The sequence below is a fragment of the Nelusetta ayraudi genome, unplaced genomic scaffold (assembly GCF_046127955.1).
Source record: "Nelusetta ayraudi isolate G7.1 ecotype Tasmania unplaced genomic scaffold, CSIRO-AGI_Nayr_v1 ptg000033l, whole genome shotgun sequence".
NCBI classification, from domain to species: domain Eukaryota; kingdom Metazoa; phylum Chordata; class Actinopteri; order Tetraodontiformes; family Monacanthidae; genus Nelusetta; species Nelusetta ayraudi.
Window position 1 is genome coordinate 3,399,538 of NW_027466083.1, and position 12,921 is coordinate 3,412,458.

Genomic DNA, 12,921 nt, shown 5'->3' on the forward strand with positions numbered 1-12,921 from the left:
CGACACAGGGAGAACGAGGAAGGACAGCTCGCGCCTGCAAGGGTGAAACGCTGCCCCTAGTGGTCTAGGCTGCCAAATTCAGATATTACTTTTTTTTTTTTTTTTTTTTTTTAAATAATTCTCAACTGTCTTGTACTTGCTGTAAGATAAGAATAAAATGTGAGCCTTTTTGCCATTGCAGTATTTGCAGGGTCTTTGTATGGAATATTCTTATTTTTAACAATAACAAAATGTATTTATACTAACACTGCAGAGTAGCAGTCTGTCACATTCTGCGCTTTGATGTCTGTGATGTCAGAATGTTGCAGCACCTTCACCATTGCCCTCAAAGGGATAGAGCATTGACCGCTGCAAAACCATCTGAAAACATATCGAGTGCAACTTTTGCCATCTCAGCTGTTGGCGACCTTTGCAGGACTGGTGGCAAATTCATTTTTCTCCGACATGCATTCATCTACAGTTGCTGAGTGCCGGGTCTCCATAAACAGACTTGGTAAGTCAAGAGCACCATGTTTATTAAAAAAGAATAAAACTAAAAAACTGCCCTTGCAACCCTTAAGTTAGCGCCAGTGAACATATCACTGTCACTCTATCAAAGCAGAAGCATTCAAACTGTAAATGACTGAAATTGTGATGCAGTCATATTAATTTTAACTTATTAACTGCACATGATCCCACACATGATTTTTGTTATGATTTAGTGCAATTTGATGTCAAACTGACATGGCAACGTGCAAGTACTTTTTTAAAGATTTATGTACAGATCAATTTACGCTAACGTGAAAAAGTTAACTTTGACACATTTTACCGAACCATTTACAGCCTTAAGGTATAGCACAGTTTTCACAGAACAGCAGAATTTACTCACAATAATAATAATAATAATGGCTTAAGTGTTTGTCTATGAAATCCAGATAAAACCTTTTGTCTCGACTTTGAGACACACAACAGCACCACAAATGGCAATGAGACAAAGAGTTGGGAGACAATGGAGTTCAATGAAAAGAAGACAGAGGACTCTGTCTGCTTGGAGGCGACTTTTAGCAACGATGTCAACAACATGTTCTCCTTAACTCCTGCTCCTTTTTGTTGCAAAGGTAACATACATCATGTCATTGTTAGGCTTGTATTTCAGAAAGCATAACATTTCATTGATTTAAGTCCTAAAAATTAAATTTCCTTCAAGGCAGCATCTTCTTGGAAGCAACACGACAGTCACACAAAATTACATCTTCACACATTGGGCATGAAAAAAAGCAAAATAAAACTGTGTTTGCATTTTGCTGCCAGCTGCCTTTGAGGCCACTGTGGATGATGGGACAGCTGCACTTACCATCGTGGGCACAGATGGCAAGAAGATGAAAAGGTGCAAAGCTAAAAAGACAGAGCTGCCCAACAAGAGGAGGAGGAAGATCTTTGCTCACTGTGTCGACAACAGTACAACTTTGTCTGAAACCCCAGCGCCGTACTACAACAGAGGTAAGACAGGTACCAGGTACCAGCATACCTAGTATGTAAATTCATTTTAATGAGAAGAAATAATAAGGCTGCAAAGATCTTTTTAATGTCTACTGCACCACCCCGGGGGAATTTCACAATCACGTCATTTGCTTTCAGGTGCCTTTGAAGAGAAATACCAGCAGGAGGGACTGCTCAACATGGGGGGCTTTGGATCCGTCTATTCTGGCCACCGCAAGTCAGACAGACAGCCAGTAAGACCCACTCATCTGGCACGGTGCACACTCTTCCACTTTACTAATGTGTCTTGTCTGACCTAGTCTATGTGTTTATCACAAACAGGTGGCTATTAAACACATTTTCCAGCCAAATATTGAGTGCATATCAATGGTAAGTGACTCACTTTTATGCAGCAGTTGGTCGTCGAATCAATGCTGACGATGCCAGACTTGTGCGTTTCAAGATCGATTCTCATAATTATAGGAAATTAAATTCCTCAAACACAATCACACAAGTTACAAATTTTTTTTAGACACATGGGACGTGTGGAAAAAGGCCTGTCGTCCCCCACTCACTCGTCATACCTGATCGTTGGCAGTTGCCAAAAACTCAAAAGCAAAAGCCAAAAATGAGTGCAACCATTTCCCCTCCACTTGTGTCAGATGAAGCTCCATCGCTATGCTTTTCCTGCTCTGTCTTAAGCCGCTGAATGGAAGACGCTGCAACGTCCCTCTGGAGGTTGCACTGATGGCGAAGGTCAACGCCAGGGCCAAAGGGCCCAGCGGAGTTGTGAGCCTCCTGGACTGGTACGATCTCCCTGAAGAACTCATTCTCGTGCTGGAGAGACCAGTCCCCTGCCTGGACCTCATCGACTACTTACGCTCCTGCACACGCTCTGTGCAGGAGCAGAAGGCAAAGGTAGGTTGCCGGTGGCTATTCTTACGCTAGCCTTTATGGCGTGATTTTGGGTGCAAAGTGTTTCATGGTTTTGATGTCTCTTGCAATAATACCCACACAGATCATAATAAAACAGCTGGTGAATGTGCTTATCGAGATCCACTCCAGAGGTGTGTTCCACCGGGACATAAAGCTGGAAAACATCCTCATTGAAACTGATTCCGAGGCCCCACGCATCTGGGTCATTGACTTTGGCTGTGCCACATTCCTGTCAGATGGCAAGGACACAACCGTGCAAGGTTGGTGTTCTGTCCTGGGCTGCACCTCGCTGAGACAAAGCAACACGTTCAGCCTCCATGCGGTTGTGTGTCTCTCAGGAACTCTGGCCTACACCTCTCCTGAGTGGTTCCAAAACAGGTGTTACCACGCCGAGCCCACTACAGTGTGGCAGATTGGGGTAGTCATGTACCGGATCCTTCATAAAGCTCTACCCTTCCAGGACAAGTTTGACATCATCTGTAACAAGCCACCCATCAACGACTGCCTCTCCCTGGGTATGGCAAAAAAAAAAAAAAAAGTCTTTGTATTTACGCGTTATGGAGCCAGTCTTTGTGTTAACATGTAGTTCCTCTTTTTCCAGAATGCCACAATTTTTTACGCAGCTGTCTGAACAAGACCCCTGAGGAGCGGCCCACCCTTGAGGAACTAAAGAAGCACTCTTGGCTGGGTTAAACCAGAACCAGAACACGTTTTTGCACGACTGAATGACCCAAACAATGGCAAACTATCATTGCCACAATGTAAATATAACATTTATGTCTATGGATGTATGTATGTATATAGGATTGCCACAATGTATATAAAAGATGTATGAATGTACATACGATGCAATATCATTACTGACAAGGCCTATTGGGTAACTGTTGAATTTATGTCATATGGTACCATATTGTACCTCATTAAAGAACTGGCAAAAAAGTGAACCATTACTTTGCTTTTGTTCACGCATACACACTGACTAAACAGACTTTGATGTTGAGGCTGATCTACAAGGCAAAGGCTGAACTTTCACTTTTTTAATGGCACTGCATTTTATGTATTATGTATGGCTGTATTATGCATGGCTATTGACAAACTGAAGATTCATTTAAAAGCTTTAAGGCAGCTCTGTTAAGTGCCATCAACGATAGCATTTGCATAAAGAACAGGCTTACTGAGAAGGGAGGCAGCCATATTGTGACACAATGGTTCTGCAGAAGGCCACAGTGTGCATCTGCTCCTTCACAGCTGGTATCAGACAGATCAAGTATGTGACATCAAGAACAACATCAGAAAACAGGGAAGAGGATTAATTCTGAAGAAACTGCAATTTGCCTCGGTTCCATTAGATGCCACTAAATTACACACATTGGCCCTTTAAAAATAAGCACCGGTCTGTATCAACTGCTTAATGGTGCTACCTACTTACCTAGCCTACCATTTTAACTTCCTGGCTATGTTTGCTCAGTTAATGTCAACGGTCAACACCGTGTCACCATGTGATTTTCAAGCTCTACTCTGCTCGAGCTGTATGAGAGAGAGCCTGTGAGTGAGTCAGCCGACTAAAATTTTGAATAAGAAAAAATATCCAACTGGATGGAGATGATCGCCCATGTACGCGTGTACACTGCACGGATTGTGACGCAGAGTGAAACAGAAATTTGAGTCAACTCCTAAAATGAGTCATTGGGCTCAAACACCCGTCCGAAAACCGTACAGTGTAATCCCAGATTAAGTGGAGCTTTGCCACCTTCAGGCATCCGTCTCCTGCTGGATGCTGTCACGCCTCCGCAAACTCCACTGGACTAAATCAATTAGGTGGACCAGACACTTGGTTCTCCCGCCCTCCGTCCAAGGGGCCACATCCATCTTTCTATCCACCACGGCCGAGGCGCAGAGAACGGCAGAACACAGAAAGCCTTGCGAGCCGCTGATGTGCATAACAACATGCTTTTCCAGCGGATCGCCTCCTCCCAGCCTGATGCCAAAAGGAAGAGCCTGTTGTGTTTTTCTTTTCTTTTTTTTTGGAGCCCGACTTCTAATGAGCTGCAAAGCGCCCAAACACAAGCCAGTGCCAAAATACCGAAACCTTGCCTGTGATACACACATGCAGTGGTCACTCACTTAGATATGCACATTCAAATGTAAACGCGGCTTCTGAAAAACCTGGCACAAACGGCGACAATGGGCCTCGAGTAATGATGTGTTCAAAGCCACAGCGATGTTTGTTCGCAGATTTAATTTGCCCTTCCTGTTCTGTTTTATTAATTGCCCGCGTTCAGGGAGCTCCGCGCCTTTTCGTTATTGTTGTCGTCCTTTGGCTGTTTGTCTGGGCCAATTACAGCTGATCCTCTCAGGAGTAGGCCGGACTCCTCAGATGTCTGCTTATAATCTATTGATTCCTTTCATCTCTGTTTTGCCGCTGCTGGTGCGTGCATGTGAATCGGTGCGTGTGCGCAGATGCCTGCCAGTGCGCGGGGGCCGTGCTTGTCTCAAAAGGCAGGTGGGGACGGGCAGATGTGTGTGTGTGTGTGTGTGTGTGTGTGTGTGTGCGTACGCACGCGTTGAAAATGAGTGTCCTCATCTCATTTACAGTCTCTCCAAGCTGAAAGAGAAAGTGGGGGGGCGTCGGGTCAGGTCTTGTTTGCTTTCCTCTTTTACTGCATATCTCACGTATGCTTGTTACATTCTGTTGTGTTGTTTTTTGTTGTTGTTGTTTGCTGCAGTGTTTGTCTCCTGGTCTTCCATTATTTTTTCCAGCCTAATCTCATCTCTGTAGATTGTAAACCTATGCTTGCTTCCCATTATAATTCTGCCTCCATTTCCATTTGACCCACCTTATATACACAAAGCTCACTTATAATCCAGCTCATCTGTCTCAAAAGTGAGAGTGGAAATAATTGTGATTATTAGATGTTGGATGGATGGATGGATGGATGAATGGACGTCATTATTTCATTCGATTGTCTTTTCTTGTTATTACACGGCACGATCAGGGTAAAGCTTATTTGATTTGATTTGATTTGGCTGAAATATGGCAGTGAATCAGCACCTCTATGCATCTTAAACCCCCCGGCAGTGGGAAATCTGAAAGAGTGGGACAGAAGCTGAGCGTTGCATGAAAGGGTTCAACCCTTCAAGCGTCAGTAAACAAGTTATTTGCACCATTACGTGCACGTCTTTGAAGATGAAAATAAGCTTGATTTTAAAGGTTACAGGAACTTCCAGAACGCACTTCATCCACCTTCATCCACAGGACTCACGCTGTTAACCGGAGAAACCTGTGATCCACAGCGACACGCTGTTAATGCGTCTGACATCAGGAAGCCATATACTGCTAATAAGTCATTAAATGTGTGTACATGCAGACTCTGCCTCCTCTTGATCCCTCTGTCAGTTTCAAGTAGCAGTGATGTGAGTGGAGGGCCTTTTTTTTTTTTTGTTGCTGCCGCTGCTGCCGCTGCTGCTCCACTGCGATGATATGACTTGAAGCAATAAGCTCCTTAGAGTGGAAAATTAGGCCCTGTCTGGTCTCTTTACCATGATCATGAACCCGTCACCTTGCGCTCATTATGCAATTTAGCCCAGCCATTTCAATCAATCACCAGCCATTGTAGCGTCACTGGTGCAACTTCAAGCCTTTCTCAGCCTTTCCTGAACAGCTGCATCACAGGGAGCAAATAGAAACACAATCGTTTTCACTCCGAACTAGACCTGCTTTTCTTCCATTTTGGACATCGGTGCTTGTCTGCAGCAAACCTGAGCAAGGCTGACTCTATTTTTGATCCTTTCCCTGAAATAATATAGGAATTATATTTTGAACACATTGATGGTTAAGATAGGACATATATTGTTGTATGGGGTTTTGGCTTTGGCTCTTTTTTTTTTTTTTTTTTTATATTTGTCGATTCATGAATTTGTGTTTGTGGGCATGTTTCTTTGAAGAATAGAGAACTGTACACGTTCAAAGACACCTCAAGTGCATTCACCTATTATAAGTGGGTAGTTGTTGTTGGCCAGAATTGCCACACATTTCCCCCTCAGTGAAGCCCTGCATGTGTTTTGGTCTGTGTGAGGTTGAGATGCACTCGAATGGATTTATGCAGCCGTAGGTTGGACATCGCAGAAGGACACAGAAGTTGTTCCTGCCAGCCTGTGGTGGATGGTTTCTACGACTAGTGGAGAAAATCTCTATTGTAAGAGACAGAACGCATTCTTACCGAAAATTAGTGCCGACAAGAGCAGATATTGATCTTTTGATATGAGAATCGATAATGACACGTTGTGTATCAGGGGCACCGATATCTGAGCATCCATCGGCGCGACACAAGCTTGTACCCACTCAACGTTTCCAGCTTGCTTCAGCTCTGAACGGACTCAGCCTCCACTTTGCCACAAACTCATGCTCACTCTGTTGGGACTTGGAAAAGTTCTGTTTGGGAGTCGGCGAAGTCTTGCGTTGAGTTAGTGTCAGATACCAAATCCCATTAGCAGAAATTGCGTTGTCTCGCCGTGCTCCCTTAAAAACAACAGATTTGTGCTAACTATTTTGTTTCATTGCCTTTTAAAGGTAGGCATAAACGAGTGGAGAGGAAATCAAACACCTCGAGGCAGAGCTCGCCTCTTTTGCAATAACAGTAAAAACGGCTTTGTGTGGCAAAAGCAGAACACTGTTTTTAGAGCGCAATTAAGTAGACTTTAATCACGACTGACTCTCGCACCGCATGTGTGCCGTGTGCGATTTTGTGTTGCCTGCAGGTATCAAAAGGTGGCCGAAAATGAGTTCGGATTTTTTTTCCTTGCCCACACAAGTACTTCAAGTTGGAAAAGCAGCAGGAGGGGGAGCAATTTGAACAAAACAAAATGGAAGGCCACATTTTAAAGTCCTAATTTTTTCACCACATAATTGTGTTTCTAAATCGTTCATATGATTTTTTTGTTTGTTTGTTTAAATAGTTTTCTCCAATTTCTTGACACGTACAGTTTTCCAAACCTCCAAAAGTGGAATTATTTTGCAAACTATCCCCTCGAAATATTGTCTTTTTATTGTCACGTAGCTGTGAGAATTATTTTTTGACAGTCTTCAGCATTCCATTGACATGAAAAGTTTTATATAACTTTTTGGTCCCTTTTATTAAAATCCTTTTCAAAACTTACTGAGGGGAATAAAAATGTTTTTGCTATTAATTTCCTTCATTCTTGATACCCACCTCCCATGTAAATTGTACATTACTATGATTAAATGACCTGAAATTTAATTAGTCATTGTTGTTGAATTACACCACTGCATTTTAGTAAAGCAGCTCGGGGGTATTTTGAGTTCCCACATTGTCACATCTCCGCTTCGATCTCGGCCTCCTCCCTAATTCCCCAACCCTTCACTTCTCTGCAGCTCTCTCTTTTCTTTTCTTTTTTTTTCTTGCCCCACTCGCTGTTGTCTTTGATACATTTTCCTCTCTGTGATTCTGTTGCTTCCTTCATCCCTCATCTGTCTTAAGTCAGCCTCAACTCTGCGGTGGGCAACTTCATTACAAAACAACCGAAGGGAATGGGTTGTTAAGGGGAAGGGCGGTTGAAAGAGAAAGAGGCAGAGGAAAGGAGACGGCAGAGATAAGCAGGGCCACTGTTATGAAGTGCTCATGCCTTCATCTCATCTGTTCGCTTTTGGCCTTCGCTTAATAGAAAGATATTCAGACACTGAATCAAGAGACACACTTGCTTTCTCTTTCTTTTGACAGCCTGAAATCTGTGTTCGCTGCTGCGGATAGCGAAGCACTGACGTGATTTTTTCGTTGTTGTTTTTTTTACTCATGCGTTCACATTTTTGTGCAAGGGAGAGAAAAAGAAACAGAGAATGGATGCACATGCACGTTTGTGTTTGGTGTTTCATCAGTGTGACAGCTGCACACCTTGTCGAGGCCTCAGTCATCCTCATGTGAGCTAACTGAAGCTAATGCGCACAAACCGAAGCAGATCTGACCTCAATGCAGCCTAAGACGTCAAAGTGAAGCTAAAGTGAAGCTAATGCTTCATTTGGGAAAGCAGTGTTCTGATCACACTCACGTAACCGTAGAATTAAACTCTTTCAGGCCTAAAATCTGTGCACTTACTTATTAATTTATTCTTAAGTGTCCGGGCCAACTAATGTGGGTTGACATTTTTTGCTCTCAACCCACACACAACGCGCACACTTCTGATTGGTCCTCTCTGCCACCCCAGCATAATGAAAGTCAACAAGGAGAAGAGATGTTTGCAGTTCATCATATTAGCAAGAAAAGCAACTGTAAAATCAGCCTTTGTGTGTGTGTGTGTGTGTGTGTGTGTGTGTGTGTGTGTGTGTGTGTGTGTGTGTGTGTGTGTATCTGTGTTTGTGATCATGACTCAAAGAGTATTAGACCAATATTTAAAGGTCCCATGTTGTACCTATTTTTTGCTCTTTAGTTCATTCCACATGATTAATTATCCCAAAAACCCTGAATCATGTTTGCACACAGTCTCCTGCAAAATGCTATTTTGATAATAACTTACTTACTTACTTCTTCTTCTGTTTTTTTTTTTTTTTTTTTTTTGATACTTGATAAACTGGAAGGTGACCACTTTGGATTTGGTCAGTAGTCTGGTAGTGATAGAAGTGAGGTATCATTGCCCCTTGTGGAATTGCAAAAGGCTCATTTTCAGAACTGTGGATTTTAGAAAAGGTTTCCTGCAAACAATTTTTTGGGGGAGGTGCAGGGATTAAAATTCATTATTTCATCAAAATAAAAATGATTCTCAAATTTTCTGGAAATGAAATGAGAGTGTTGTGCAAGTTATTCCACTGGAGGTCATTGCTTCCCACGTCCAGCGAGTCTAATGTCAGTCCATTAAGTAAGCTGCGCTAATTTGTTTGTGTTGACAATATTTTCCATTTAGTAAGACAGTGCCCGACATCCCACAAGAGCGCCTCAACACCGTTTGGCATAGTTAGAATTAAAGCCATTTACCTAAACTGCACCAAATGGAAAAACAAAAACAAAACAACAACAAAAAAAAAACAGCACTTCGAGAAAAAAAAAAAATCCAATAAAATCCTTTAACCGGCTCACTCTTCACGCTAGACGGCCAACAACAGCAGAGATTTAACTTTTAGGGGGAGGCTACTTCCTGACATCCAAAGTGTCCAGGTAATAAACTTCCCCCGTCTGTGTGCTGGTGGATTGCCACATTGATAAAATGCCACTTTGAGCCACTTGATGTCACGTTATGAGCTTTGCCATCTATATTAAGCCACCAGTGCCATTTACCAGCTACACGATTAATGTTCTTTGATTTGACTTCTATGAAATGGTAAAACTAAAGTAAATAACTGTTAGAAAGTATTTGGTTTAACCCATTTGCTGGATGCTGAACGTCTGTGCCGGCCATCTCCAGGACAATATCATTAAAAAATACTGGAAGAATAATGCCATTACAATATATAAAGTCACATGTTTGAAAAAAAAAAAAAAAAAAAAAAAAAAATTCTACATATCAATCCGAAGGCTAAGGCGGTTGAAGCCAGTTCACCATAAACCTCCACGAGCAGTGGCCTATATTCTGCACCCCAACAATGACCTGTTAAATATGCCTTTGGGCCTCATTATGTGTAATAATGGTGAGAATTTAGAATGGTACTTTTTATAGTCAAGGTCTCCATTAGACTTTTTATCAAGTGGGGAAAAAAATTACCCAAGCCAGTGAGCGGAGCCTGTAGAAAGTCTTTTCTTTTTCCTTTTTTTTTTTTTTTTTTAAATTACAACCGCATAGTTCATGGCAGAATTACTGTTCTTTCTTCTTTTTTTCCCTGCTGTTCTACCTCAACGTTACCGTCTCCATGCACTTTCCTCCCAGAGAGGCATTGAGCTGAAAGGAGCAGGAAGCCGGGCTAGAGAGGTGGTAATCAAATGCAGGCAATAATGGATAAATGGGGTCTTGCAGCTGAAATGAAGGTCTGCTCCTTCCTGCTCTTTTTCTCTCATTTAACCTCAGTTGCGGCTCCCATAGTCAAGTGTGTGCTGCTGCTTCCTGTAAAGACGAACAACACCTTTGTTCTCGCAGTGCAGTGCCACAATCTCATCTATCAGGGTTACATCCAGCACCATTTCTTCAGTTCTTAACCCTCTTTTGAACGCAATTCCGTGGACTCCGTTTATTGCCTCTTTCACCTGAACGCCTTGGTGAGTGGAAAGCAGTAAAGACAGGATGGTCCGGAAAGCAAAATTCATAAGTTGTTGCCTTTGTCGCTTTTACGCTTTGACTGTTTTTGCATTTGTTGTCGTTGTTTTCCTTTCTAGGGCTTGACAGATGTGCTTGATTGTGTTTTGGCTCACCAGGAGTGGATCTGGAGCACCAGTGCATACGCATCCGTATGAAAGAGGAAAGAATGGCCTCACGCCAAACACTGACCTTGTCGGCAGCTGGATCGCTCAGACTCAAAGTTTATGAATTTTCCTGTCGTCCAAGAGCTGCCAACATTTTCAGTGCCACAGCCGTGAAGGCACTGTCTCACGTCTGTGAACTTCCAGGAAAAACTGCCATCACGTCAGAAGATCCATTTGGACGGAAGTGATGGTCCTACTTCCGAAAGTTACAGTCCTATGGCTCAAGACTTTCTCTACTTATATACACAAAACATTTCAGCTTAATCATTAACATTTGCACCTATCTGTTCTGCATTTAATTTCATAACAGAAAACATTATTGTGTAACGAAGGCTAGAAAATGAACCTGTTCCCCTCCATTTGATGTGCTTGTTCAGTTTTAGGCTTTAAGTGCTCTCCTACTTATGAAGCATTGTGAAGGCTCTTGAAAGCCCCTCGCACTCGAGGACAGCAAAGGGCCCATTAGGTCGCTTCTATTGCCTCCAGAACCAGCGCTAGCTGCTCGCCCGCCGTACATTTTGCCATAGGGGTGAAGAGGGGAAGGAATAGCCGTGGTTACTCACATGGGGTAATTAGGTGGAGTGGATTTGGTTTTGTCATCTTCCTCTTACATCCCATATATCAGCGCAAAGTCTTTGTGGATAAGGTGCTGTTATTAATGAGACATATTTGAATAAAATATGGTGTAATTTTTTTGCAAAATTACCAATTAAAAGAGCAATAAAATAGCAAATAAAATATATTACAATGAGTTGCCCTCAACGCATTTTCCGCCGCTTTTCACCTTAGCGTGTGCTCTTTGGATAGGACGCACTGTTTTTGGTGCTATTTGCACAGATTTTCTGGCGCAAAAGCCAGGCAATCTTTCTTCATCTTTGTTTTTTTGTTTTTTTAAATGAATTAATCCTGCGGCGACACGGTGGCTGGCGCAATGGTTAGCGCTGCCGCCTCACAGCGGGAAGGTCGATGGGCCGGGGACCTTTCTGTGTGGAGTTTGCATGTTCTCCCTGTGTCTGCGTGGGTTCTCTCCGGGTTCTCCGGCTTCCTCCCACACTCCAAAAACCTGCATGTGAGGTCAATTGAACACTCTAAATTGTCTGTAGGTGTGCATGTGAGTGTGAATGGTTGTTTGTCTCTACGTGGCCCTGCGATGAACTGGCCACTTGTCCAGGGTGTCACCCTGCCTTCACCCTATGACAGCTGGGATAGGCTCCAGCAGACCCCCCTGACCCTGAGCTCTGGAAGAAGCGGGTATGGAAAATTAATGAATGAATGAACTAATCCTGCCCCCTGCTGGATCTAACCTGTTTTTTTTTTGTTTTTTTTTAATTGACACCCCGTTACCCTTCACCCCCTCAACTATGATCATAATTTCGCACTTTACAGCACTATACGCAGATGTGAAGCAAAGCATTCAATATGCAACCTCGTCCTTAACAAGATCCCGCGTCCTCAGACTGGCGGCAGCTCGTGCCACTCGCGCTCTAGGTGTCATATTCAGCGAGGACGCGGCGCACAGTCGCCATCTGTTGTGACTTCCCGTGCGATGCCATACTGCGGGTTGGCTTTTACTGCCTCAAACTTTTTCCCCCCACCCCTCCGGCCTCCTCTTCCTGTCGTTATGAGCGGCATCAAGGACAGTAAGGCAGTAAAGCATGCACGCGCCTGTGTATTTGTGTGTGTGTGTGTGTGTGTGTGTGTGTGTGTGTGTGTGTGTGTGTGTGTGTGCGTGCGTGTGTGTGTGTGAGTGTGTGTGGCAAGCATGAACGTGTGCGCATCGAATGCGTGTTTGTGAGTAGAGAGAGTGAGACGAAAAGGAGGAGGTGACCATGCAAATGCGCAGCAACAAAGGGTGCCGCCGCTGTTGGATCTCTGAGCTTAGTGTGTATAAACAGCCAAATGCATCATCCGCAGGTGGGGAGACGGCAGCGACGACATTGCTTTGTTCCAGCTATTTGGCTAGATTTGTCAAATATTGGTACTTTTAAAGCCTCACGGACTATTTGTCGAGCTTGTTCAAGCGTGTACCCCTGTAAATTACTTCGCTACGGGCCTCTTTTCACTATATGGATTCGCTTAAAAGTTCGAAGAAAGGCAAGTGTTCTTGCAGAAAACAAGTGGACCGAAG

The 12,921-nt window shown here is 43.4% G+C and overlaps 1 protein-coding gene across 3 annotated transcripts; it reads left to right on the forward strand.

Moving 5' to 3' along the window:
* Positions 1-333: 333 nt before the first annotated feature.
* LOC142891604 (serine/threonine-protein kinase pim-2-like) lies at positions 334-3,167 on the forward strand. Of its 3 annotated transcripts, XM_076031262.1 has the most exons (9): positions 334-493; positions 915-1,097; positions 1,291-1,479; positions 1,618-1,712; positions 1,801-1,848; positions 2,161-2,376; positions 2,477-2,654; positions 2,733-2,909; positions 2,996-3,167. In XM_076031262.1, exons 1-9 carry the CDS (start codon positions 445-447, stop codon positions 3,085-3,087), a joined length of 1,227 nt encoding a protein of 408 aa, XP_075887377.1. In that variant the 5' UTR covers positions 334-444; the 3' UTR covers positions 3,088-3,167. The 3 variants fall into 3 exon arrangements, with proteins under 3 accessions (XP_075887377.1, XP_075887375.1, XP_075887376.1); XM_076031260.1 differs by having other exon boundaries at positions 2,477-2,909; XM_076031261.1 differs by lacking the exon at positions 1,801-1,848 and having other exon boundaries at positions 2,477-2,909.
* Positions 3,168-12,921: the final 9,754 nt, after the last annotated feature.